Here is a 23,652-nt window from a genome sequence, read left to right as displayed (position 1 = left end):
GCTAATCTGATGAAAAGTTGTAGGATCATCAGGGATGTCAGAATGTTGCCTACATCAGCCTGTGTGTGGTCATTGTCTGACTGCACTCAATGAGCTGCAGTGTAAGCTAGGAAATGATGAAGCCGAAAGGAGCCGTATCTCCTTCAATTTGGTTGGTCACGTCAGTATGTGACCAAATTGAACAACATGCATTTTACTACAAATCTCTGTGAGAGAGTCTTGTTAGGTACCCAGAAGCCAATTACCACAGTTATAGGTTTGTTTTATATTGCATCTTAGTACATACTGAAATGCCGTTGCTCCATTTGAATATGGTATCAGAATCTTTCTTAGCTAGCGGTCTAATTTATGTATTGTTTCTACAGGATGGATTCATGCTGTGTACACTCCTCAGGACACTCTAGTTTTTGGAGGGAATTTTCTGCATAGTTTCAACATTCCAACGCAACTGCGCATTTATAGCATTGAAGACCGAACAAGAGTGAGTTCAAATGCTTTGTAATTTTAGGTGTAATGTCACACAGGCAGTATTTCAAGATATAAATGTTCCAGTAACTATTCATTTATTTGTATTTAAATTTCTCAGGTACCCACAAAGTTCCGCTATCCATTTTATTATGAAATGTGCTGGTATGTGTTGGAGAGATATGTTTATTGCATGACCAGGCGCTCTCATCTCACTAAGGACTACCAGAGGGAGTCACTGAGCATAGGTAAGTGTCATGTTCTGGGTGGCAGCACAAATACAAATGGTTCAATTATATTGGGGGTTTTTCTTAGTAAATTATGAAAATGTGTTTTTGTAAGGTTTATTTATTTGTTTTTGTTTATTATGGTGCATAACCACCTAACAGCATACAGTTGATATGGGTTTCTCTTTTATTTATTTTTATCTCTCTACAGATTTGGAGCTGAATGGCCGTAGGAGACCCGACACTCCATCCTCCTCCTCTTCATCTTCATCCACTTCATCTTCCTCGCCCTCCTCCTCCTCCTCATCTGAATACGACGACTCATCGGATCAAGACTGGGAGGAAGAAGAAGGAATTAGGAAAAGGGAGAGAGATCGCAGAAAAGTTGAGAGAGAGCTACAGAGAAGAAGAGAGAGGGAACGACGACAGAGGGATAAAGCACGGCGCACAGAGAGGATTATTATTTCCAGCCTCCCTGCAGCACATCAGCCTCTCACTCCGCCTCCTTCTCTCCCACTGCCCACTCCTCCCTCACCGCCCACTACACCCCAGTTTTTGACATGGTTTGAGATTGAAGGCTTGCATTGCCTTGTAAAGAAGCTTGAATCCCTTCCTTCAAACAAGAAGTGCCTGCCTGATGGTATTCAGGACCCAGATGCTCTAATCTTGGACATCAAGGTGAGTGTTCTCAAATACTCAGTTTAACTACATTCTACTTGATTATTTTTTTTATTAATTTCTTTGCTACATTCATTTTGTTCTGTCTTGTTATATATTAAAAAATACCGCCGCTTTAATAAATAGGATCCACCCATTTTACTGTCAATGTTAATTTTGATTCATAACTAGATTGGTAAAAGCAATTGTACAGCTATTAGGATTAGATTTTTAACATTTATGTTGATTGAAACTCTTTTGATATTGTGAATGGTTTGAACTTTGCATTTTTGTTAAATGGGAACTGTTACTTTGTTTTAAGATCTATTAGGTATGACTTATTATATAGTAACCTATCACTGTGGTAGTAAATTGGGCAAGTGTTTGTAAATCTTTCACCCAAAGACTCATTTACACAAATGGTGCCCTAAATTCAAAATGGTTCTTGGTTAATTGTACCTTATACAGATTAATGTATATACTAGATGCAAATGTAGTCACTTGTGATGGTCTTTCCTCCTTTACCTTCTGTCCGCTCCACCCTCAAACATGTGGCCTTTCCAAACATCCCAGTAGTGGTAAACCACTGCTACCACTAAGCCGTGTTCTATGGGCGAATGTTGCACATTAAGAAGAGCATCAGGAGAGTTTTGAGATGAGGTAATGACAATTGAAAAACTCATGAGTTGTGCTAAACAAATTACAAAGTTTATTAGGAAAAAAAAATCTTTTATCCTCCTGAAGGCTCGTACGCCATGTGTACAAGAGTTTTACCTTGGGCGCTGGCTGTTGTAGCTACCTGTGACCTTCAGTATATAGATCAATAATCTCTATAGTAAGAGCAATCTCTATCTTGCTCTCGACAAGTATGGAGGATACACGTACCATTGGGATATGTTCTGTCTAATGACGGCTGTTCAAGCTTTGTCTACGTAGCTGTGAATGCAGCTAACTGCACCTGAGGGAGAACTAAAATGCCAGTTGCCGTCATGTATTGGTAAAGTAATCCTTCTAGACAACATGAAATCTCTAATTTGCCTCACTAGTAGCGATTACTTTTCAGGAGAAGCATCACACCACTTTGAGAGCGCTGCAGCAGATGGGCACAGGCCAAGCTGTAGGTTACCATATGACTGGTTAAGAAAACTGGTAGGAAGACCTCAAGGTCCAGTAACTGCCTTATCCACTATGTATACTCGGACATGTAATTCCCCTCTCTGGTCCTTATTCTAGAGACTTATGTTCAGACGGGTGGATGGGACCCTTGTAGTTAGATGTAGTTCAGGCCACTTGTAGCCCACTTTTCTACAGAAGGGGAACTGGCAACAATGGCCCTTAAATAGTTTGGGGGGGGGGAATGAAATGTCAAAACCATGTGAATTATAGAAAACACAAGCCCGGAATAGTTGAATCTAATTTTGCTGTATTGCTAAACTTGCTATAAGCAGAATTTTACTAAGCTTTTCTAACCACTTACTAACCTTCTTTTTCTCTTGGTAACAGTGTTCATAGGAGCTGAACTGCTCTTATGACAAATTACTCATCCTCCCCGAACACAGGAGTGTCCTCAAGTGTAGGTAGTTGCCTCGTCATTTTAATGGAGCTGTTCAGCTCTTATGAATATAATTTTTTATTTCTCACAAATGCCATGACTAGTATAGCTACCAACATATACACTTAGGCATTTGATTACCAGTGTAATTTGAGACACTAAATTTGGGCACAAAGTTATTGAAATACATGTTGGTGTCTAGAGTTAAGGATATATATCACACACAGCCCCATCTTCCACCTGAACCCCACACAAATCTGGGGGGAACATACAAATGCAACACACAGGACCCTGGTCAGAATCAAACTTCTGACCCAGAGCTGTTAGACAGCCAGCAATGCTGACCACTGTGCCACAATGCTACCCCATGTGAAAACTTAAAACATTATGTCATTGTTTCTCCTTCACACTTTGCTCTAGTTCCCTATTCCAAGCTTCTGTGTATTTGGAAAGAGTCAAAATACATTTCAATGATTAACCTATATTTGAGCTGTGAATAAAATGCCTTCTTTGGAGACATGTTTAGAATACTTTAAGGTCTTCACAGGTTCACATTTGGCCTATCTGTAAGGTTGCTGATTGTGGCCATTTAAATATTTGGAAGAGTCCAAGAGGGAAATCTGTATTATGTACTAAGGTGGTTAAAGAGGAAATGTTGGAAGCAAAAAGGTTTGAGTTTAAATTTCTTCCAGCATTGCAATGTGGAATGAGGGTCATGAGCTCTAGGGATTACTTATTAGCCAACGCAAGGAGGTAAAATTCTTCAATGCTAACCCATTGTTTTTGTTGACTTCTGCCGAGTCAGGTCCACTATACGATTAAGTGGAGCAAAATCATGGTAACTGATAAAGTGGGGGAGCTCTAGACCACCTCAATTTCTGCCTAAATAAAATGTCATATTTGTTTGTGATAGGGGGATTCAAAGTCTTTGAAAATATTTTATAGATGAAGATAGAGTATTTTAGGTAGGAGATTCATTTTTATTGTATATATTTTACCTAACCAGGAAGGCCTGAAAGTCTAATTTGTAATTTCTGCTGGTGTTGAATGGTTCAAGGCTACTGATTTTGCGTAAATGTTATTGAAATTTAATAGGTGGCCAAGTTGTTGGAATTCAAGTTAAGCTGGGTACCTATGCAATTTCTGTAACTATTTCACTAAAGATTGGAAAGTCCAGATGAGCATGCCAATTCATGCGTACACATCTATGCTATTTACCTTAAGATCTGTGATCTTCATATCTCGTAACTATCTACTGAAAAGATTGTGACTGTACAGTCTACAGATATTTGCCTACACTGCTGGTTTTGAGTGCATACACACTTCCACATTAGCCGATATTGTTCCATTGTTCTTGATTTTTAGGAAGATTAAAAAACCAAATTAGCAGATGCAATGTGTTTTGGTATGATAAAACATGATTATGGAGGCGTACAAACTGTCTTAAATCGTGTGATCTGCACGATAATTGCATAAATGTACTTTAGGTAGGGACCATTGGATTAGTGATTGTTGCCAAAAGATTGTCTGAAAACTAGTTTATGGTCCCTCTAGCATACCACTAATATCGGGGTTAGCTCTGATATCCCTCGCCATGGCTTCCATACACCACACAAATGTTAGGAGATAGCAGGCATCATATTTCTCTTTGCTTAAGATTTCAGAAATTGTATAGAGGTTCCTGAACCTGGTGCTGCCATAACTAACTTGTCTCAAGCACACTTCCTTCAGTGGACAGCCGTTTTCATGTGGTTCAAACCAAAGCTTGTTTGGACATTTAACTTGCCCGATCTTTTAATATTAAGAAAAAGATTAGCCTTTTTTTTTTTTTTCCACCACAAACCATGGTTGTTTAGAGAGACGGATGCAAATTTTCATAGTTGTCTGTGTTTTACACTGTTAAAGATGTCTTGAATATTATATACAACATAATGCACTTAAATGACTTTATCCAAAGTTACTTAGCACATGGCATTATGCATATTGGTCGAGGAACCATCTGGAAGATTTCGGCTTTCAGTACAGTGTTTTGTCTGCACAGAGTAGCAGATAAATGGCAAGTGTAGGTCTGTACTTTCTATAGCCATAGAAAGTATGAAGCCCTATTGGAATTGTTCACATTTTCTATGAAACATCATGGAATCAAAATGGATTTATTTGGGAATTCTTACCACTGTTCAATGCAAAATGTTCTGTAATGTCAAATAGAGAAATCATCTCTAAAGGTTTTTTCTAATTCCAAATAAGCAGAGACCATAAATGGTTAAATAAATATTCAGCACTTTGTCTAAAAAAAAAAAAAAATTGCACAAAGCAGTTTGACAGAGGTCACAGAATCCACCAGGTCTATTTATTTTAAAATTAATTGAAACACTTGTCTGTCTCATTCCAAAGTTGGTTAGTTTATTTCCAAATAGCTTTATTATGGTCAGAGCAAATCTAAAGTTTGCTTACTTAAATACAACAGTCAGGGGAAGGATCAAAGAACATTTTGAAAGTTTTAATATCCCCTTGAGCACAGTCAAGTCCATTATAAAGAAATGAAGATAATATGGTACAACTGTGAATTCATCTAGAACTGGCCAATCTCCAGAGCATCTATGTTAGGAGCACATGCTAGGGAGGCCTCCAAGAGGTCTATGGCACCAAAGTTAGACTTCCATGGCAGAGTGGTAAATGGGACAACAATGGGAGGGTGGCCAAAAGAAAACACTGCCATAAAATATTGTTACCAAAAAGCATCTGTGAGACCCACATACGAATTGTTGGAAAATGCCATGGGGTTGTGAAACTATAGCATGCTCTGCTAGCTACCTACTGGCAAAGCATGCTGGAGCTCGTAGTTTCACAATAACTGTAGATCAACAGGTTGGCCAAGCCTGATTTAGTCAAATCTTGGATGAAAATTTGCTGTAGTCTGCATGAGACCAAGGTTTTTAAGAGAAGATTTATCTTCCTACAGGACAACTACAAAGAATATAGCAAAAGTGTCTTTAATACAAAGTGAATCAATGCCCTGTAGTGGCCCGGCCAAAGCCTAGACCTCCAATCCCATCAATAATCAGTGGAATGGTCTGTTCACAAACTTGAGCTGTATTGCAAATAACAGTGGGTAAATATTGCACTGTCTAGATGTAGAAATCTAGAAACATGCTCAATCGCCCCTCTGTTCCAATTATAACTAAAGGAGCTACTATCACGTTTTAAAATGGGTAGGAAGAGGGGTGAGTACTTTTCACCTATTAATGTAATTTGAAATTAAACATAAGCTTTTAGAGGATGGCTTGTGTTTTGCATTGCTTGGTGATACGAATTCCCACATTCTCTTTGGTTTCATGATGTAATAGCCACTGAATGAAACTAGGACTGTGTCTATCTGAATAGGACAGGCAAAAACAAAACAAAAAAAAAAATACTGAACTTTTAAAAGAACAGCTCCAACTGCGTAGTATACAATGTAGAGCCCAATTGTGCTATTCAGTATATAGTGCACAATAGCTTAGGAGTGAATAATATGCTCAAAGGGCTGTGTTGCTCCTCTCTTGCCCTGTACTTTGGTCTAAACTGAGCAATACCTGATGAGCGTTGATCCTTTTTATGTTCTATGGACCTTGGTGTGCCATATTTAGCAATGGCTTATAACGATCGGTTTACCATTAGGAAAGACAATGATGTACCGGAGGTCTAAATTATACAAACTTATGCTGGTATATTTGCTGTTTGCATAGCATTGTCCTGGTAGGATTTGTTTTTGTTTTGTTCAATGGATACAATGGATTCATGAAAAGTATATACTTTGTTGGAATCGGGATCTTGCATGGTAAAGTTGCAGGTATAATCCTTAACTTTTCTCAATCAATCAATTTCACTAACTTGTCCCTTATTCACTATCCTGCAAACACTCGGTAGTTGTATTACTACTAGTAGGCTTAGTGTGTTGTCTATTGTAGTGACTTGCTCTTGTACAGAATGAATCTTAAACCCATTTTTAATTTAAACAAATAACTGTTTACATGAAACTTTAAATTCACAATGTATTTTAAAATATTGGTTGCTTTACTAATCTGCAGTATTTCAGTATAGACAGGAGTCACTACCCTTTCCTCCAAGGATCCCTGATACTACCGCTATAGTTTAGTCTGTGGCTTTTTGCTTGCATCCATTTCCTGCATGATATTGTCCTTGTCACATCCAGCCCTGACTTTTTATTAATATCGCATGAGTTGAGGGGTCACTGCTTTCTACAAGATCTGCACACTTCTCTCGTTTGTTTTGTAGGGGTTTTTACACTTCTACAAACATTCTAATGACCTAATTTCTTTCCTTATCTGTGAGGAGTTTGTATGTTCTCCCCGTGTTTGCATGGGTTTCCTCCGGCTACTCCGGTTTTCTCCCACACTCCAAAAACATACTGGTAGGTTAATTGGCTGCTAACAAATTGACCCTAGTCTGTGTGTATGTTAGGGAATTTAGACTGTAAGCCCCGATGGGGCAGGGACTGATGTGATTTCTCTCTACAGCGCTGCGGAATTAATGGCTCTATATAAATTGATGATATATTTTGCTATTTTATGATTTATGGTGATCTGATTGGGTAATGAACTGGGGACATCCAGTATAAAGAGATGATAGAATACAATAATGTGATTTTAAACATTTTTAGATTTTGAACAAACTGTTGAACTTCACTGTGTTTACAGATCTGTCCTGTTGCATATCTTTTATTATGTGCACTTTCAGTGATCAAATGTGATAGTATTGGGGATTGTTCAGGTGTTCTGCCAGTACTGAATTGGCAATTGCTGTTCAAATGAACATTGTGCTAGTTTTTGATGATTGTTCGCTAAGCCCGCAATGTTTCCGTGCTTTTCTTGAATCTGTGTTCCATGCTTGTAAAACCGAAGACTTGTTTGGATGAGCGTGTTTTATTTTTTTGGGTTTTTTTTAAGCATTTTCCTGCGACCTATTATACTTGGAATGACAAGTGTTAAATGCACTCTGATATTGCTGATACAAAGATAATACACTCTAATGTCTGCATAAATCCACTTTTCACACAGTGGCTGTGTAAATGACAGGTTGAGCAAAATGCATTATTAAGTTGGAAGGCACTCTGTAGTGCCAGACAGTGGGAAAAACAAAGCATATATAAAATTGGAACATACAAAGTAGACCAAATAAATGTAAACGTAAAGTGTAAAGAAGGACCTCCTTATGAGAGCTTATAATCTAGTGGGAAAAGGACATAGTGAGATGTATGGCTCAGAGTGGGACTGCAGTGGGGGTGTACCAGTGTAAGTAGTGTAGCTGAGCATTTAAATGTTCAGAGTGAAGATTGACAGTCAGGCATGCAGTGTTCTCTAGTGCTGTGCTGCGGTAGGTGGTTTACGCCATCATTCTTTACACAAGGATCGATAATCCCTGTGTCTGCATTATTTACAGAGTGCTTTTATTGCATTGTGGTTAGCACTTGTGCCTCAGAGAGCTGGGGTCATGAGTTCAATTCCCGACCATGGCCTTATCTGTGTGGAGTTTGTATGTTCTCCAAGTGTTTGCGTGGGTTTCCTCCGGGTGCTCCGGTTTCCTCCCACACCAAAAACATACTAGTAGGTTAATTGGCTGCTATCAAAAATTGACCCTAGTCTCTGTCTGTTAGGGAATTTAGACTGTAGGCCCCAATGGGACAAGGACTGATGTGAATGAGTTCTCTGTACAGTGCTGCGGAATCAGTGGCGCTATATAAATAAATGGTGGTGATGATCCCCCCCCCCCCCCCTCCCTACATGCACACTTTTCATAAATTATCACAAGTCCTCTTTTTTTTGCCAAGCACATTGTACAGCAATAAATCAAAGGTTCCCACAATCCCACTTACCTGGGAGAGCATGAAATTCAGTGCAATCTTTATGCATCATGCTCTCTCCAGGGCTGGGCAAATGGAATGTGTTCCTACACTGTCCCACCCTCTCTCTCCAATCTATCATAATAACATTTGTATTTAAACCAGTAGTTCCTCAGACTGATGACCATCTGATTTCCACCTATCATTTCAGGATGTCCACAAAGCATTCACCGCTGGGCTGGTTTTAGGATAGGTTTGAGAACCAGTAATTGAGAGGAAGGCAACATCAACACTATGCTTTGCTAAGAGTTGGAGCTTGAAAATTAATGCAAATATAATGTTATGCTCCTGCATGCCTGGACAAAAGAGTCCATGTGGAACTAGCCTAAAGTACATACATAGCTATGCAATGTATGCATGTTTACTTTTTGCTTATTGAAACTGCATTGAGAACAAGTGTAAACACATTTAGTAACACAGGTAGGCAGCAAGAAGTTCTCTGCTGTAATAGTCATGTGTTTCAATGCATTAGAGGAAAATTCCTCAAAATTGATAGGTGTGTATGTACCCTAAGGACTTGTCCACCTAAGAGTTTTGTTAGGATTTGCTAATGCCACATTCTAAACAGACTGCTAATGGAGAAAACTGTTCTAAAAATTGTGATCTCAATACCTATACACCGTGCTGTTGCTCTGCGAGCAGAAATCCATGTTAAAATTACCGTACTATTGGTACTAGTGCGCAGGCCCAGTTAGTTTCATGAGCAATGCGGCCAATTGAATTCCCCCCTAATAGTGGACTTGTTAGTTTTGGGGGTCTTTATACACTTTAATAACAAAAATAAACAATGCAGAACATAGTTAATCCCCCAAGAGGAAATTACGGTGCATTGTTAACCTAAAAGCAGTCGGACAAATATTACACAATTGTCGCCCAAGACCCGGGCTAATCACTTACTATTTTAACTATCCCTACAAATAAACAACCAGCTAACCAGAACTATTCCAGATAGCATTATTAAGTTGTATTAGTTACTGTATTTATAGTGTGAAACAATCTAAACTAGCTTTAATATTTAATTCAGATTTGTGGGTATATTCAATTAGCTGCGATGTTCCACCGAACGTCGTGGCTGTGCACATTTTTCGGGTACTACGGTACCTCTAAGGTGCAAGGAGACATCTGATGTTACAATGCAGCGGAGTGCCTTCGCCACCGTTCCGGAGACAATCTTTGACTTATTGAATATTCCCTTAAATATTAACATTATTTCATCACCTCTCCATCTGATCAGATTTTATAGCCCCCATAAAATGATAGCAGTGTGTACATAGTAGTACTTGGATATTTGCCTGTGTTCCAGTGCAGCTGTGGTAAACACTACCTAAAGGTAACTATATAAGTAAGTGATAGTCTAACTAATGCTTTTAGCAGACATAATTGGTGGTTGCAGGGGCAGGGCACCTAACCAAGGGCGCACATCCAAGCAGCAGTCCCCGCAATATTACATAGGATGTTAGCAGATAACTGGTCTGTCTAGTCATCCCATTTGACCTATTGATTTGCCAAGATATGGTTTTCTGACACAAGTACTAAAACATTCTGTTCAAAGTAACTGATTCTATCAAAGTCAATAATTACTTTCAACATTTCTATTACACTTTCCTAGAGCCAGGCAGGTTTTAGGCTATGAAGGAGTCCAACAAACAACCAATGCTTCTATACAGGCACACAGTTTAATCCTCTTAAAAGTGTTCCTGTGTAAACCATATTCTTACCTGCCATCTGGACAACCCAATTCTCCATCCTGTGTACATGTAAGGGACTGTTATATGAACATTCCTTCCTTGAAAGCCACTTCTAGCCTAGGGACAACTATTTTAATGAATGACATTGTAAAACAGTCCGTTTCACATGTGCAGTCTATCACCATTTTTGTTGCATAAAGACCCACTTTTTCTGTTGCTGCTATTGTACAATTCAATAAAAAATGTTTAATAAAAAAAAAAAAAAGGACCATAGGCACAGAGAAAAGATTTCCAATATTCCTGCCAGAATGGTCAAGTTATTTCGATAGGCAGTTATCATATTCTTAACATGTGTAGGCACAAAAATATAAGAGCAATTTTAAATGAATGTGCAGATGGTAGAGTTACAGCCATTCAACATGTCTACCTCTCTCTTGCAAGTTGGTACTTTGGAAAATAAAACCAATTATGCTTCAAGAGATTCCACCTGAACACTGGGTAGTGCTCTTCCATTGTTATAAAGGCCCTCTTCTGTTTAGTGTGTGTGTGTGAGCTCCTTGGATACGTTAATTTAACACAATGCCATCCTACAATGCTGGGATTGTTTTGATTTTTGTAATGATCATAAAGATTGCAAATAAAAATGTAAAATACTTAGTATTACTGTGCCTCCCACTTTTGCAGTAGGCTGGTGTCACTAACTTCCCACAAGTTATCAGTGATGGTGGGATAAGATCTTTGACTATGGCTCCACGAAAGAAAACCTAGGGATCTGAGCAAGAAATGTTTAGTAGGATGTGGCAGTATTGGTCAAATGTAAGTTTCCCTTAGTCACTCAATTTATCAGCGCATACACCTAAGGCAGACCTAAATTCTGGAACAAATAATCAGATTCACACCAATAATCACAACACATTGAAATACAAATTGCACTGCAGTGCATCATACACTTTAGGAGCCACTCACACTTGAGCTAGGTGTGGAGCTATAAACGGTGCTCCCTCTTTATAATGCTACCTTCACCATGTGTATTCACTGCACAAATATCCATTAATGTTATTTCTTTATTAATTTACCCTCGCTATTATGTACAACTTGGCCTATTTAAGCTGGAGGTGTGAGACTGAGCAGTGTATCACCACAAGGCTTACTTAAACATATTGAAGGAAAGAGGGCAGAGGAAGATTTGGGCACAAAGCCAAATTAATATGCTGTTTCACAGAGACTTTATATGTTTTAAATATTGATTATTTCACCTGTGTTTTAGGATGATACCACTGAAATATTTTTGGAGTCCTTGAGTAGGGGCCTACTTTTTGGTTGTTATTTGAAGGGTGAAGAGTCCTAACAATTTACTGGATTTTCTTTTCTTTGTAAATGAAGGTCTGATACATCTGTGTGTGTTTCTCTCTCTCTCCCTTGTCAGACATGCATGTTTAAATGCTGCCTCTTTCTGATCTGTAACCAGTGTTCTAATGTGAAGATACGTTTACTTTCTGTAATATGGAGGTTATTTGGGAGTTGCTATTCCCGTAACACCATAATGATTCAGTTGTCCATACACTGAATGCTGTGTTGTGACTGCGAAAAGTGCTATGGTTTGTTGGGGGAACAGTGTTCCCTGTCCCCTTCCCTGTTATGAGCATTTTGTTAGCTTGTCCTTTCAGATGCCACAATTCCCTGACCATTAAATGGCAGCACTCTAAATTGCTCACGTGACCTTGCAGTAATTGTGAGATTTCTAGATGTGTGTCAATGAGGTTTTTGTTTTGTTTTTCCTTTTAAATGCAGTTTTTCAGCATTCACCGTTGTGTTTTTTTCATCTTTCACGTTAATTGGTTTTCTTTAATCTTGTCATAGGCACTGTGTGTGTGTGTGTGTGTGTGTGTGTGTGTGTGTTTTGTCTAATTTTTCATACCTCATGATTACTGATAGCTCCCCTGCACATATGAAGGAAGTGTCAGTCTGTCATAGGTTTCTGGTTATTACACACAACACAGTACCTCATAGTAAATAGTTTGTTTTTTGGGGTTTTTTCCCTCCACACAAGCATTGAGTCAGAAATTGCCTGTGCAGTCTTCTAAATGAAATGTGAGCAAACATTGCTGCATATCCTAAAGAAATCCGGATCATTGATCTAGGTATATGCACTCCTCTTCAGTGCAAAGAGCTGTAGAAATAGTTGGACCATAATGCTGTAAAATTGTGTACTTGATTTTCTGCCATTTGGTGCTAACCTACAGTTTACACTGCTGTTTATCTTAACAGCAGAGAGGTGTAGGCTCGGACAATCAAATATTTAAAGCTTGCAAGCTATTCCGCAGAGTATGCTCCTGTTGCATTGAAAGATCATATGGGCAAATTTGGACTAACAAGCTGTTGATGTATTTTTAACTACCTATCATCCATCTACTGTCCATTACACCAGCCATTTGCACAATCTTTAAGAAGAAACTATCCATGATTTGCCTGAAAAAGTTACCGCATGAAGACCCACTACTGTCCTCTCTTCGGTTACTTCCAGACTTGTGTACTTACTGCCCTATAAGGCAGTGTTCATTTTTCACACCTGCCTCATTCAAATGAATGGCTCATTTAAGAGTATCTGAAGTGTCAAAAGTGCTCAATAAAAAGACTATCTGGCTTTAACCTTATATTTAGGGTCCACACAACATTTTCATTTGATGTGTTACCATAGGTGTATTGGGACAAGTTTTCATTAAGGAAATCCTTTGAGCGAATTAGTGGTCTAGTTGTTTCACCTGTCTTTTGAGCCTTGCTGAATGCATATAAATGGATAGCTCTAAACCAGCACTAAATGACACATAAGAATTGCTGTTGAGCACTGGCCCCACATGTAGCATTTATTTCTTAATTTATTAAGTTTGTTGATGACAAACAATTCAATGCAATCCAATCTTAATTCAATTAATCACAATTTGATAATGTTGGTCTTTGTTGGAACATTTCCATTATATGGAGATCAGGCTGTAAGTGTTCTATTAAAATCAAACTATCCTAAATTGCATATGCTCTTTAAATTACGACATGAGACTATTTTCTCAAACACCAGATTCCTAAAATTAGTGATCCGTGTGTGTATATATATCCTTAAAATATCTAATAGCCCAGTAATGAAATTGATTCAAAAAAGAAACTATTTGTGGCCGGCATTAGGAGACACGTCTTCCAAAATACGTAATACGCATCCAGAATGCCCATTTCATAGCCCTGCATTGTGCATGTTTCCGCACCTGTTCCCGGCTCGTGGCAGAAGTGTCCCCATTATATTTCTGGCAGATAATCAGTGTGTGCTGGTAGCACTGCAGGTTGGAGCGCTGCATTTCCTCCCCCTCTAGACTGAGACACCCCTAGGGTGAGAGACGGGAAGAGAGAACAGTTGTGCAGAGCGAGGAGGAGCCTCTAGCCACCAATCACACTGCCCCTCTCCCCCACCCCACCTCTGTCACCTCCTCCTCCTCTTTTATTCCCTCCACGGCTTTGCCCCCTTCCCCCTTCTCTCTCTTTGTGCGCGACCTTCCTCCCCGCCTACTGCAAAGCACTGCTGGGAAGAGTGTGTAAGCAAGTGGAGACTGCCAACAGGGAGTTGAGTTGAGACAGCTGAGCTGTGCTGTATACTGGGGACGGATGTGCCGAGAGGTGGCTCGGACTGGTATACACAGGCAGGAAGTAACTAGGCTGACGGGCACTAGTGAAGTGGCACAGACTTCCAGGGGAGCACAGCTGCATGAAGACTGCAGAGCAGCCTCAGTCCCTCTTCCCTCCCACTGGGTGAGTTGGCAGCCTGCAGGAAATGTGCTAGAACCGAGGGCTGGTCAGTGCAAACTCATTTATTCCTCTTGGAGTCGGGCGAGCTGGACTGCGACAAGAGGCAGCCGAGGTGAGAGGGGAGTGGTCTCTGCGTCTGTCTTCTGGGTAACTCGTACTTCAGTGTGTTACATGGTAACCACTAACTGGTAAAGGGAGTCGGGGGGGGGAGACGGCACTTTTTTCATTATTTATTTATTTTCCTTCCTGATGCTCTCTGCGTTGCTATTTATATACCGGTATACCCCAGTTATTGTGAGTTGTGTGATGCGTAGTATAACACAGTCACACCAGCAAGTATATAATACAGTTTGTGGATTTGTATGTTCTTCCTGATGTTTACCTGTCATGTAACCCCCTCCCCTCCTTTGATGTGCATCAGCTGATTCTCCCTTTCATCATCAGTCACTTTCTTAGTGTGAGCTCAGCAGTGTGTGCTTGTTGCAGATATGTTCTCACCCTAGCTCAGATGGTAGGATGGGCTCAGAGTCCTCTGTAACGCAGTAATCTCACTCCGTGCCAATACATTATCAGGCTTTTCTTAAAAAATTGACAATTCATAATGGGATTTTATTGCCACGTGTTTTATTTTTCTGTTATTTCATCATGGTTGATGGTGTTTGTTTTTGCAGATTTAACCTTCCCCCTCCCTTTTTATTTCCTTCTCTTATTTATTCCCTGGAGGGTAACAGAAGATACTCGAGGAACACGCGCACGACCCACCTGAACTTGCACTTTCCGGAGTCCCCATTGTTCAGTGGCCCAAGAGACAGCAGGTGAGTCTTGATAAGTGAATCATTTTATTATTGGCACTGTGTCCTCATTTCTCTCCTGCTGATGACCTATTTCGGCTCTGTGCAGCTTTGTTAGGTATCTTGTTGTCCTTGTGTATGAGGCAAAGTAACTAAAGGGTTTACTAAAATATTAAAATAAAATGAGTGCTGATGTGATAGAAACCAGTAGTCTTTTTAGAATACTGTAGAACTTTATTTGACTGTTTCATTAGATAGTAGTTTATGGTTATGGGTTCATTTTTAACCCTTTTCACAATGTTTTCTCACATTCTGGTTCACAGTGAGGACATGGTTTTGTCTCTCGTTCAGTGGCTTCTTGTTGACAAGATCATTGAGTTGGTGTGTTCAAACTGAAATAAAAACGAAGCATATTTTAACTTTACTTGTTTTAGAGGGAAAAACAGCAATCTCTGGTTTTTAGTGGATATGTCTGGATATAACTTATTTGCTTATTAGATGCAGCCATATTTTTGACATACCATAATTACATTCTAATGGTCTTTTCTTTTTCTCCCCAGAATTTAAGGCATATTAATTTAATTGTAGTGTCACATAGATTCCATAAACACAAGTAATAGTTTTATTTTGTCTCTTTAGTTATTTTTGTTTAATTTAAGTGTATCTAGACTTGGCATTCACAAATGTGTGTGCATGAAAGTTACTGCACATTGTCATGTGAAAATGCCACCAGACTGATCAGTTGTTTCTGCTATCCTTTCTGGAAGTATGTGAGATTCTATTCAACCATGCTATGTAGCTGAATGCAGGCTGTGGTCAAATTCAATCAGCCATCCTGGACTTAGAAGGCTCCCTGCTGTATGCATAGCAAAAATACTTCTCATGTGGTCTGCTTTACCTGAAACACTTGTTTTGTTTTTTGTTTCCACAAGTCTCTGTATTAGTGTATGTATAGAAATGTGCCGGTGATTTAAAACATTTTTTTTTTTATAGATTAATTGGACCATTAGTTTGGAAGCTGCTATTTGTTAGGCACATCAGCAGTTTTTGGTGTACCGATAAAGGGTGGTCTATGATTAGTCCTCATTGGCTATGTCATGAAAGACATTTTGGGCGGGTGTTTTTTTTTTTGTTTTTTTTTTTTGTTTTTTTTGTTTTTTTTATGAAGCCCCTTCTTACACATGGCCACATCCAAATGAGGCAGTTTTGGTCTTCCATGCCTGTTCCCAATGTTTTGTTCAGCCTGTTTTTATTATTTCCCTATGTACATTATCATATTCTTGGTTCCACATCACTGGGTTTTTGTGCCCCCCTCAAAATCCCTCTTTGTTTGTTTGTTTTTTTTGTTTTTGTTTTTTTTTTCAGTGGGGGGTTCTGCTTTTCTTTTTAGATTCCAAAGAAAGATTGTGGGGCGATAACTTGAGGGAAAGGGTGTACGAGTAATCATTCTGTTATTTGGTTAAGCACTTGTGGCAATTGCTGGTGCCTGGAGTACCTCTTAACATCAATCATGATTTTAAATCTGAATAGTGTTTGTGCTATTGTTTCTAGCACTGTACAAGCTCTTCGACTCCTTTTTCACAGAGCTTTAAGATTTATAGTTCCTCTGTAATCTCTCAATAGCCAGTTGTGGGATTTCTGTACTGATACAAGTAAGCTCCTGTAAATGTTGAATCAAGCCATATCTGCTGATATTAATAAAATAGTGATGTGTCTGTTCATGTAGCAGTCATTTTGTATACATAATCTGTGATTAATTAAACTTCAGTGTCCTTTTAGGGCTCGTTCAGATGCGCATGAGAACATAGAGACTAAATGCTATGTTCCAAACAGACCGTGTCGTGAGCACACTGCATAAATGATCCAGATGCCTGCATAGTATTTCACAGCAGATTGTTCTGATCACTTGCAGTTTGTATTAGATTGTCAGATTTTACTGAAGCGATGTTCCAAACACCAGTAAAAGCCATATTTGTGCTCCCTAATTGTAGACTAAAGTAATATTGTGCATAAGAACATAATTCCACTCTTCCTATCATATTTATCCATAATATGAATTTGAAGAAACCTATAAAATGTGCATTAAATTAGTGGACAATCTTCAGCCATTTGAGTCCTTTGCACCATTGGCTTTGCAAACCTTTTAATTTTGGACATACCTCTCTACTAATGTATATGCCATGGTAATCAAAAATGACTTTAATAAATAATTTTGCCCATTCTGTCCTAAATAGTTTTGCAAATATATTGTAACGGCCACAAATCTATCTGTTCCCAATACCTGATCAGAGTTCTGTTTAATACTGGATGTGCACCTGCTATCTAGAGGAGAGCAACGTTTTGTCCAATGTTAGAAGATATATCGGGCTCTGCATGGCCCAAAGTGTAAATGTCCAGTAATCCAATTGCTGTGGGTTTTTGATAGTGATTTCGATGTGCATAAGAGAAAAGCCTGTTCTCTTTTATATAGCGCCATCACACTATGCAGAGCTGTATAGAGAATGTTTTTACCATTCACATCACATCCGTCTCTTCCCCATTGGAGCTTGCGGTCTAAATCCTCCACTTCTCACATACACACATAGGAAGGTCCGTTTTTGTCAGCAGCAAATTAACCTACCAGCATGTTTGAAGGAAAATGGAGCATGCACAGGAAGCGCCAAACATGGGGATTACATTTAAACAGATAGTACCCTTGTCTGAATCACTGAGAGGCAGCACGACTTACAATAATAACCTTTATCCTTATTAAAAGCTTTTGTTCTGTTTTTTTTTTTTTTTCTTGTAATGCTCTTCTGTGTAATGTGTTTCTAAAAAAGAAATGTTCAATAATGTACAGAGCAAATTGATTTACTCTGGTTAGTGGGATCAGATGTAAACAAGTAATATCAAATTTCAATAACGCTATACCATTATAATGGTAAAAATGAATATCACTAGTTAAAGTAATAAGCCAAAAATTGCTAACTCATATTTTACAATGATTATCTTCAGATCCTTGATTTTCTACAGTGTTTTTCTGAAAGACCATGTAAACAAAAGATAGAAACGCAATAGTGCAATATTGTATGTACCAATGCACATATATAGCAATGTTCCACATAAAGTTCTATATATTAGGAACCCACACCTTCTTCTTCGCTTAACATTGATTTGCCCATACTTACATTTCTTGTGAGTAGCCCAACAGAGGGGGCGTTAAGAGAAGAAGGTGTGGGTTCAATGTTTCACATAAAGTATAGAACTTTATGTTTAACATTGGTACATACAATATTGCACTATTGCGTTTTTCTCTTTTGTTTACATGGTCTTTGAGAACAACACTGTAGAAAATCAAGGATCTGAAGATAATCATCGTAAATTATAAGTATACTAATCTTTCTATTGTTGTTTCTATGATTCTGTAAAGAAACTAAAGCAGCGCCTGTAGGATTCCATATTGTCTTTTACTGTTATGTTTTTTGGGATTAGTGTATATTCCAATTGGAATATAACATGCAGCAGTTAGAAGTGAAGCGCTGTTGGATTTTACAATTTTTATATTAAAAATTGCTAACTGGCTATGTATCAACTCCCAATTAAATAATTTAGCACCAGAAAATGAATGAGTGATAAATCAAATAGTTGCTGGCATGATGCAGGAGATTAAGGAGATTTAAGTCTTATTTAAAAACTTAAGTTTAGTAATGGGGAGATAATAAAAAATAAAATAATAAAAAAAAAACATGGCTTCTAAATGGGTACATGGTTTACTGCAAATGTTTTGACTTGTTAACACTCATTGTATAACTTGCTGTACACAGACCAGCTAATTGATGGTTGGTTGTACCCTCACCCCACTGTCTGTTGTCTTCAGTTTTATATACCACAGTGTACAGAATATTTTAGACACAAGATTTGGTGTAAACTGTTATCTGGGAGGTTATGCTGATCTTGAAGGCCTTCCTTCCTGCCGGGAGGCAATGCTTTAACATTGTATTTTGCTTTGATTCCTCTTTTTAGCTGCAAGAAAATCCTATCTTTCAAGCCCCTTACCTTTTCTGCTGCTTTGAACACCCAAAAGGAACGCTTTGCTTTCTTTGGGTCTCCATAGCAGTACATTTTAAGAACATATTGCTACTGATACTGTCCTGTGGGCTGTGGTGTAATGTGATAGAATATGTTTTTAAAGAGTGAAAAGTTTGAATGATCTTATGCTTTGTTTCATATCTGGAGTCAGCTGCTTGAGTTTGGTTTTTTTCTTTTTCCTTTTGTACCGCTTGTAAAATGCACTTGTTAGTCTTGCTCATAGGTGCTCCATGCGGTATAGCATGCGCTATGCAGTGAAGGTCCAAAATAGTTGATCACCAATCCCAACTTAATTTTGAATATGGTCCTTTAATATAATCTCCAGAAAAGTTTGTACACAGATATCTGAACGCAACTGTTGTCTTTTACAGAAGGCCAGGGCTTGATAAAAACCTGAGCAGCCATGTAGACAGTACACCTAAAATGTCACTCCTGGAACTATTGAGAGTCTCTTCTGTTGGTGTTAATGGATGCACCTCCTTTCCTGGTTCCTTTCAAAAATCCTGTTGGCTTATCAATTTGGCTTACTGGCACCTGCATTCTTTTGTTTTGTCCAACTCTGAAAGAGGCAACTAATAGGTTGGGGTTACTGGCCATTTTAGTGATTTTTAAAACCTACTAAAACTTTTTTAAATAATATAAATGGGCCCAGCAAGGCATGTATTTACAAGAAGGTTTTGCTGCGTCTTTCACGAGGTCCAGAAAAATAACATGTGCAGAGATAGTTGAGGATATGATCTATCATATCCTCAACGATCTCTGCACATCAGGAAGGATCAGGAATATCCATTGTCAAAAACTGCCTTTGCAGTGTCTTGTTTTCATAAATGTCCTTGTCCCTTTCCTAGTATAGGAATTGTGTGTAATCCGAAGACTGATTTACTACAACTGCATCTAGGGGCACAATTTATTGAACCACAGTAACAATCAGAACCTGTGTTTTATCGGTTTAGTTTAAATTAGGCAATTATCCCAAGTGTCTGCATTATACTGCTCTGAATCAAAGCAACCAATGTTGGTAAATGAACCCTAGTTATGTGGCATGGGCTTTTACATAAAAATAGAGGTGTAAAATGAGCAACCACTAAATGATTTTCTAAAATGATAGCCACTGTCCTCTGCAGTGGGGATAAGCAGCATATTTGCATGGAATTAATATTGCCCTTATTTTGTTCACCAACAAAATAAAGCTTTTAATTTAAGTAATGGTTTTCTAGAAGTTCCCTCTAATTATTTTTCTCCCTGTCAACAACACGCACAGTACAAGGTTCATCTCCGGCCCAAGATCCAGTTTACCAAACCTCACACAATGAGGCCTGCAGCCCGTCACACCTCTTCGGCTCCTCGGCCGTCTAGCACCATTTCTGGCCACTCAACCTCCTCTGGTGCTCGGAGACGACGGGTTAGATGCCGGAAGTGTCAGGCATGTCTTCAGAGAGAGTGTGGGACTTGCCATTACTGCAAAGATATGAAGAAATTTGGGGGTCCAGGAAGGATGAAGCAGTCGTGTATGCAAAGGCAGTGCCTTGCGGTGAGTATAGTGTATGTTCTTTTGTGCTCCTTATTTCTTGAACCAGCCTTTTCCTCAATTTCATCTTAGGCTTGAGACATCTGTATTCACCCAATTTGTTACTTTGTGCCTATATAATCAGGTCCCTTTCATTTGCCACAGGACTGATTTTGTGAGCAATGTGTAGAGTAATGCAGTGAAAGACCTTGTCTTATACAAGTACCTTGTTTGTTGTAATGCTTCACTGATGAGGTTACCTTTATCCTTCAGCCCAGATTGCCTCACTCTGTGACCTGTGCCATTTGTGGGGAGGTGGATCAGACAAATGATTCTCAAGACTTTGACCGGAAGCTCATGGAGTGTTCGCTGTGCAATGAGATTGTGCACCCAGGCTGCCTGGCAGTAAGTAGCCTCTTACCAGATTGAAACCTTTTTATTTCTGCAGTTTGAAGGGGGTTGAATATTTGTTAAGAATTTAGTGTGTGCCAAGTTTCTATATTTTTTTTGTTTGGTTTCCTGTGTACATTACTTATTTGGGGCAGTCCCATGTTGAATTGTCCTCACAACACGCTGAACAGAGATAATGTTATTGTGCAGTTTATTTAAATTTCTTATAGATAAGTAATTGCCATTGTTTAGTGCTTCCTTCCTCCTTCAGGGGCCATCAACTATCTTTGTTACTCCCTGTTGTCAGCAACATCCAAATTCTGCCCAGTGCCCATCACATGCCATATTTGATAGCTCCCTGCTTCTCAGGTTTAATTTCCAGACGCTGGTCTTAGCATCCAGCTGCATCAGTTGTTGGCATTTGCACAATGGAGTCACATCCCAGGCGCATCTTCCATACTGGACAGTGTGATTCCATTTTGCAGAAGCCAAAGTAGCATGAAACAATCATTGGCGCTGTTTGGTGGTCACGGCTGGCAAAAGTGCAGATTAGGGTCAAGGTTTGTGTGTGTGTGTGTGTGTTTTTGTTTGATTTTCTTTGCCAAAAATATAGTTCTTAGTATTTCCCACTAAAACAACATATTTTTACTGAAATATTTTCTTTTGTACCATCTTTTTTTAAAATCTTTTTTTTATCTTTAGTTTCTCCAGAGAAAAATGAGTTTTGCAGATAATGAAAACAGTCTAGTTCAACTGAATGTAGTTTTGTTTGTTTTTTTTTTAGTTCGGATTATAAGTTTTTAGTTCTGTAGTTAATGAAGGATAATGGTTCCATGTATTTGAAGATGAAAGCATGCATATTGCCAGTGTAGGTTGAATGGGTGGCAATGCTGGCAAGACATTTGCTGGGGTTTCAAGCACTTTGAATTGCTTCTGCTTACCTATATTTTCTCTGTACTACATCACAGGAAGAGTAGTTTGTATAGTTTAACTGATCTATGTGCAGAGACTAAAACTAGAAACGCAATCAATCAAAAACAGGAAGTCCTAGTCAAGTGTGTGTGAGATAAGGGGGGGAAAAAAAAGCTTTTTCACGGTTCATTATACATACCCAGGATGTGGGTACACGTATGGCCTTTGATTTATATTTTTTGGTGGTGGATGGGTGGAATGATACCAATGTTGGTATCGAAGACATGAAAAAAAAAAAAAACTTAAAACATTAAAAGACCAAACTAATTTCTCTTGTTCATCTATGTCTACTACAGATGGACGGTGAAGGTTTGCTGAGTGACGAACTTCCAAACTACTGGGAGTGCCCTAAATGTTACGAGGGGCAGAAGCATATGGTGAGCATGGTTACTGCACACAATGTCAGCTACATGTAATAAACCTTCTTGGGAAAAGGAACACTTCCTGTCTTAATTGAGACATTCGCAGATATGTGAGAAAGTTGCCTAGCAATAATGTCATATTGCAATTTTTATTACTTCACTTCCATATTTGTAGCCTGAACATTTTGCCTGTTGTAAAATTTCTATAATTTCTATAAAATGTGACTTGTAGAAAGTCTTGTATATGTGTCCATCCATTAGGATATATATATTATCAAGTTGGGGATTTCCTATTTATTAACCTAACTTGCTCTAAACAGATAAATGACATGCTGCTTACAGTGTATTTGCTTTATTTTCCTCTTTTTGTCTGTTAGGTGGGCACAGATCAGGACCGAGCCTTGCTACACAATGTAAGTTCTAGGGGGGTGGGGGGGAGGGAGGTCTCCAGAGATATGTAGAATTGTACACCTGGCATGAAATAGCTGCTGGACATTAATTTCATATTTTTGTTGCAATTTTAAGCCTGTAGCTCAAGAGTTCATAATCTTTAGGTGACTAGTTAAAAATGGATCCCATGGCTTATGTTTTGTTTTTTGTTTTGTTTTTTAATAATTTTGTAACGCAGAAATTAATTTATGTTTTGGAGGAGTATCTTATTTCATAAGTAATAAACAAATACTTTATCCTTTTATGCAAATGCCTTTTCTGAGGGTACCACGTCTATGTACTGACATTTATAATATCCGTTAAAGAGGACAGCAATTTTGCCACAGGTATACAATTTTCAGAGATTAATCCTATAGAAATGTATACATTAATTACATTATTTGAAAGATGGTCGCTGTAGGCCTGTCTGTGTGGTCATCATCTGATGGCATTATCAGACCGCAGTGAATCCTGTAAGTGATCTGGGCGGCTGTATTTGGCTCTCATTCAGAGCACAGTATCATAGTGGCTGTCAATAGCCTAATGCAGGAGGACTCTCCCAAATGGGATGGCCCAGGCCACGGTGAAGCAGGAGTACTGAATCTGCCTTTCTCTTTCATCCTATCCAGGGGACACTGCTACCATGGGTTGTGAGAGTGGAGGTGGAGTGGGCACTTAACAGGTTAACTTTGTTAATGAATCATGCCGACAAACCCCTATCCTCTGCAACCCCTGTAGCTCCTCAGTCTTCGTTAAGTTGGGCTTACTTTTAATGACTGGAAGAAATATTCCTTTTTTTCTACTAATTTTTAACTTTTATTTTTGGAGCTGTGTGCTCTGTTAATTATACAGA

The 23,652-nt window shown here is 38.7% G+C and overlaps 1 protein-coding gene across 5 annotated transcripts in view; it reads left to right on the top strand.

Moving 5' to 3' along the window:
* Nucleotides 1-23,652, top strand: part of KDM2A (lysine demethylase 2A) — a 63,091-nt gene that overhangs the window by 18,976 nt on the left and 20,463 nt on the right. For 4 of the 5 annotated variants that reach the window (XM_075176390.1, XM_075176391.1, XM_075176392.1 and 1 more), the window contains 8 exons: nt 366-481; nt 587-713; nt 904-1,370; nt 15,012-15,095; nt 20,401-20,670; nt 20,920-21,051; nt 22,305-22,385; nt 22,748-22,783. In XM_075176390.1, coding sequence (XP_075032491.1) covers nt 366-481; nt 587-713; nt 904-1,370; nt 15,012-15,095; nt 20,401-20,670; nt 20,920-21,051; nt 22,305-22,385; nt 22,748-22,783 — 1,313 coding nt within the window. Of the gene's footprint in view, nt 1-365; nt 482-586; nt 714-903; nt 1,371-13,982; nt 14,284-15,011; nt 15,096-20,400; nt 20,671-20,919; nt 21,052-22,304; nt 22,386-22,747; nt 22,784-23,652 lie in introns of those variants that run through there. The other variant, XM_075176394.1, reaches the window with a different exon arrangement.

The sequence above is a fragment of the Mixophyes fleayi genome, chromosome 6 (assembly GCF_038048845.1).
Source record: "Mixophyes fleayi isolate aMixFle1 chromosome 6, aMixFle1.hap1, whole genome shotgun sequence".
NCBI classification, from domain to species: Eukaryota; Metazoa; Chordata; class Amphibia; order Anura; family Limnodynastidae; genus Mixophyes; species Mixophyes fleayi.
Note: the sequence above shows the minus strand (reverse complement) of the source record. Positions and strands in the feature narration are given on the sequence as shown.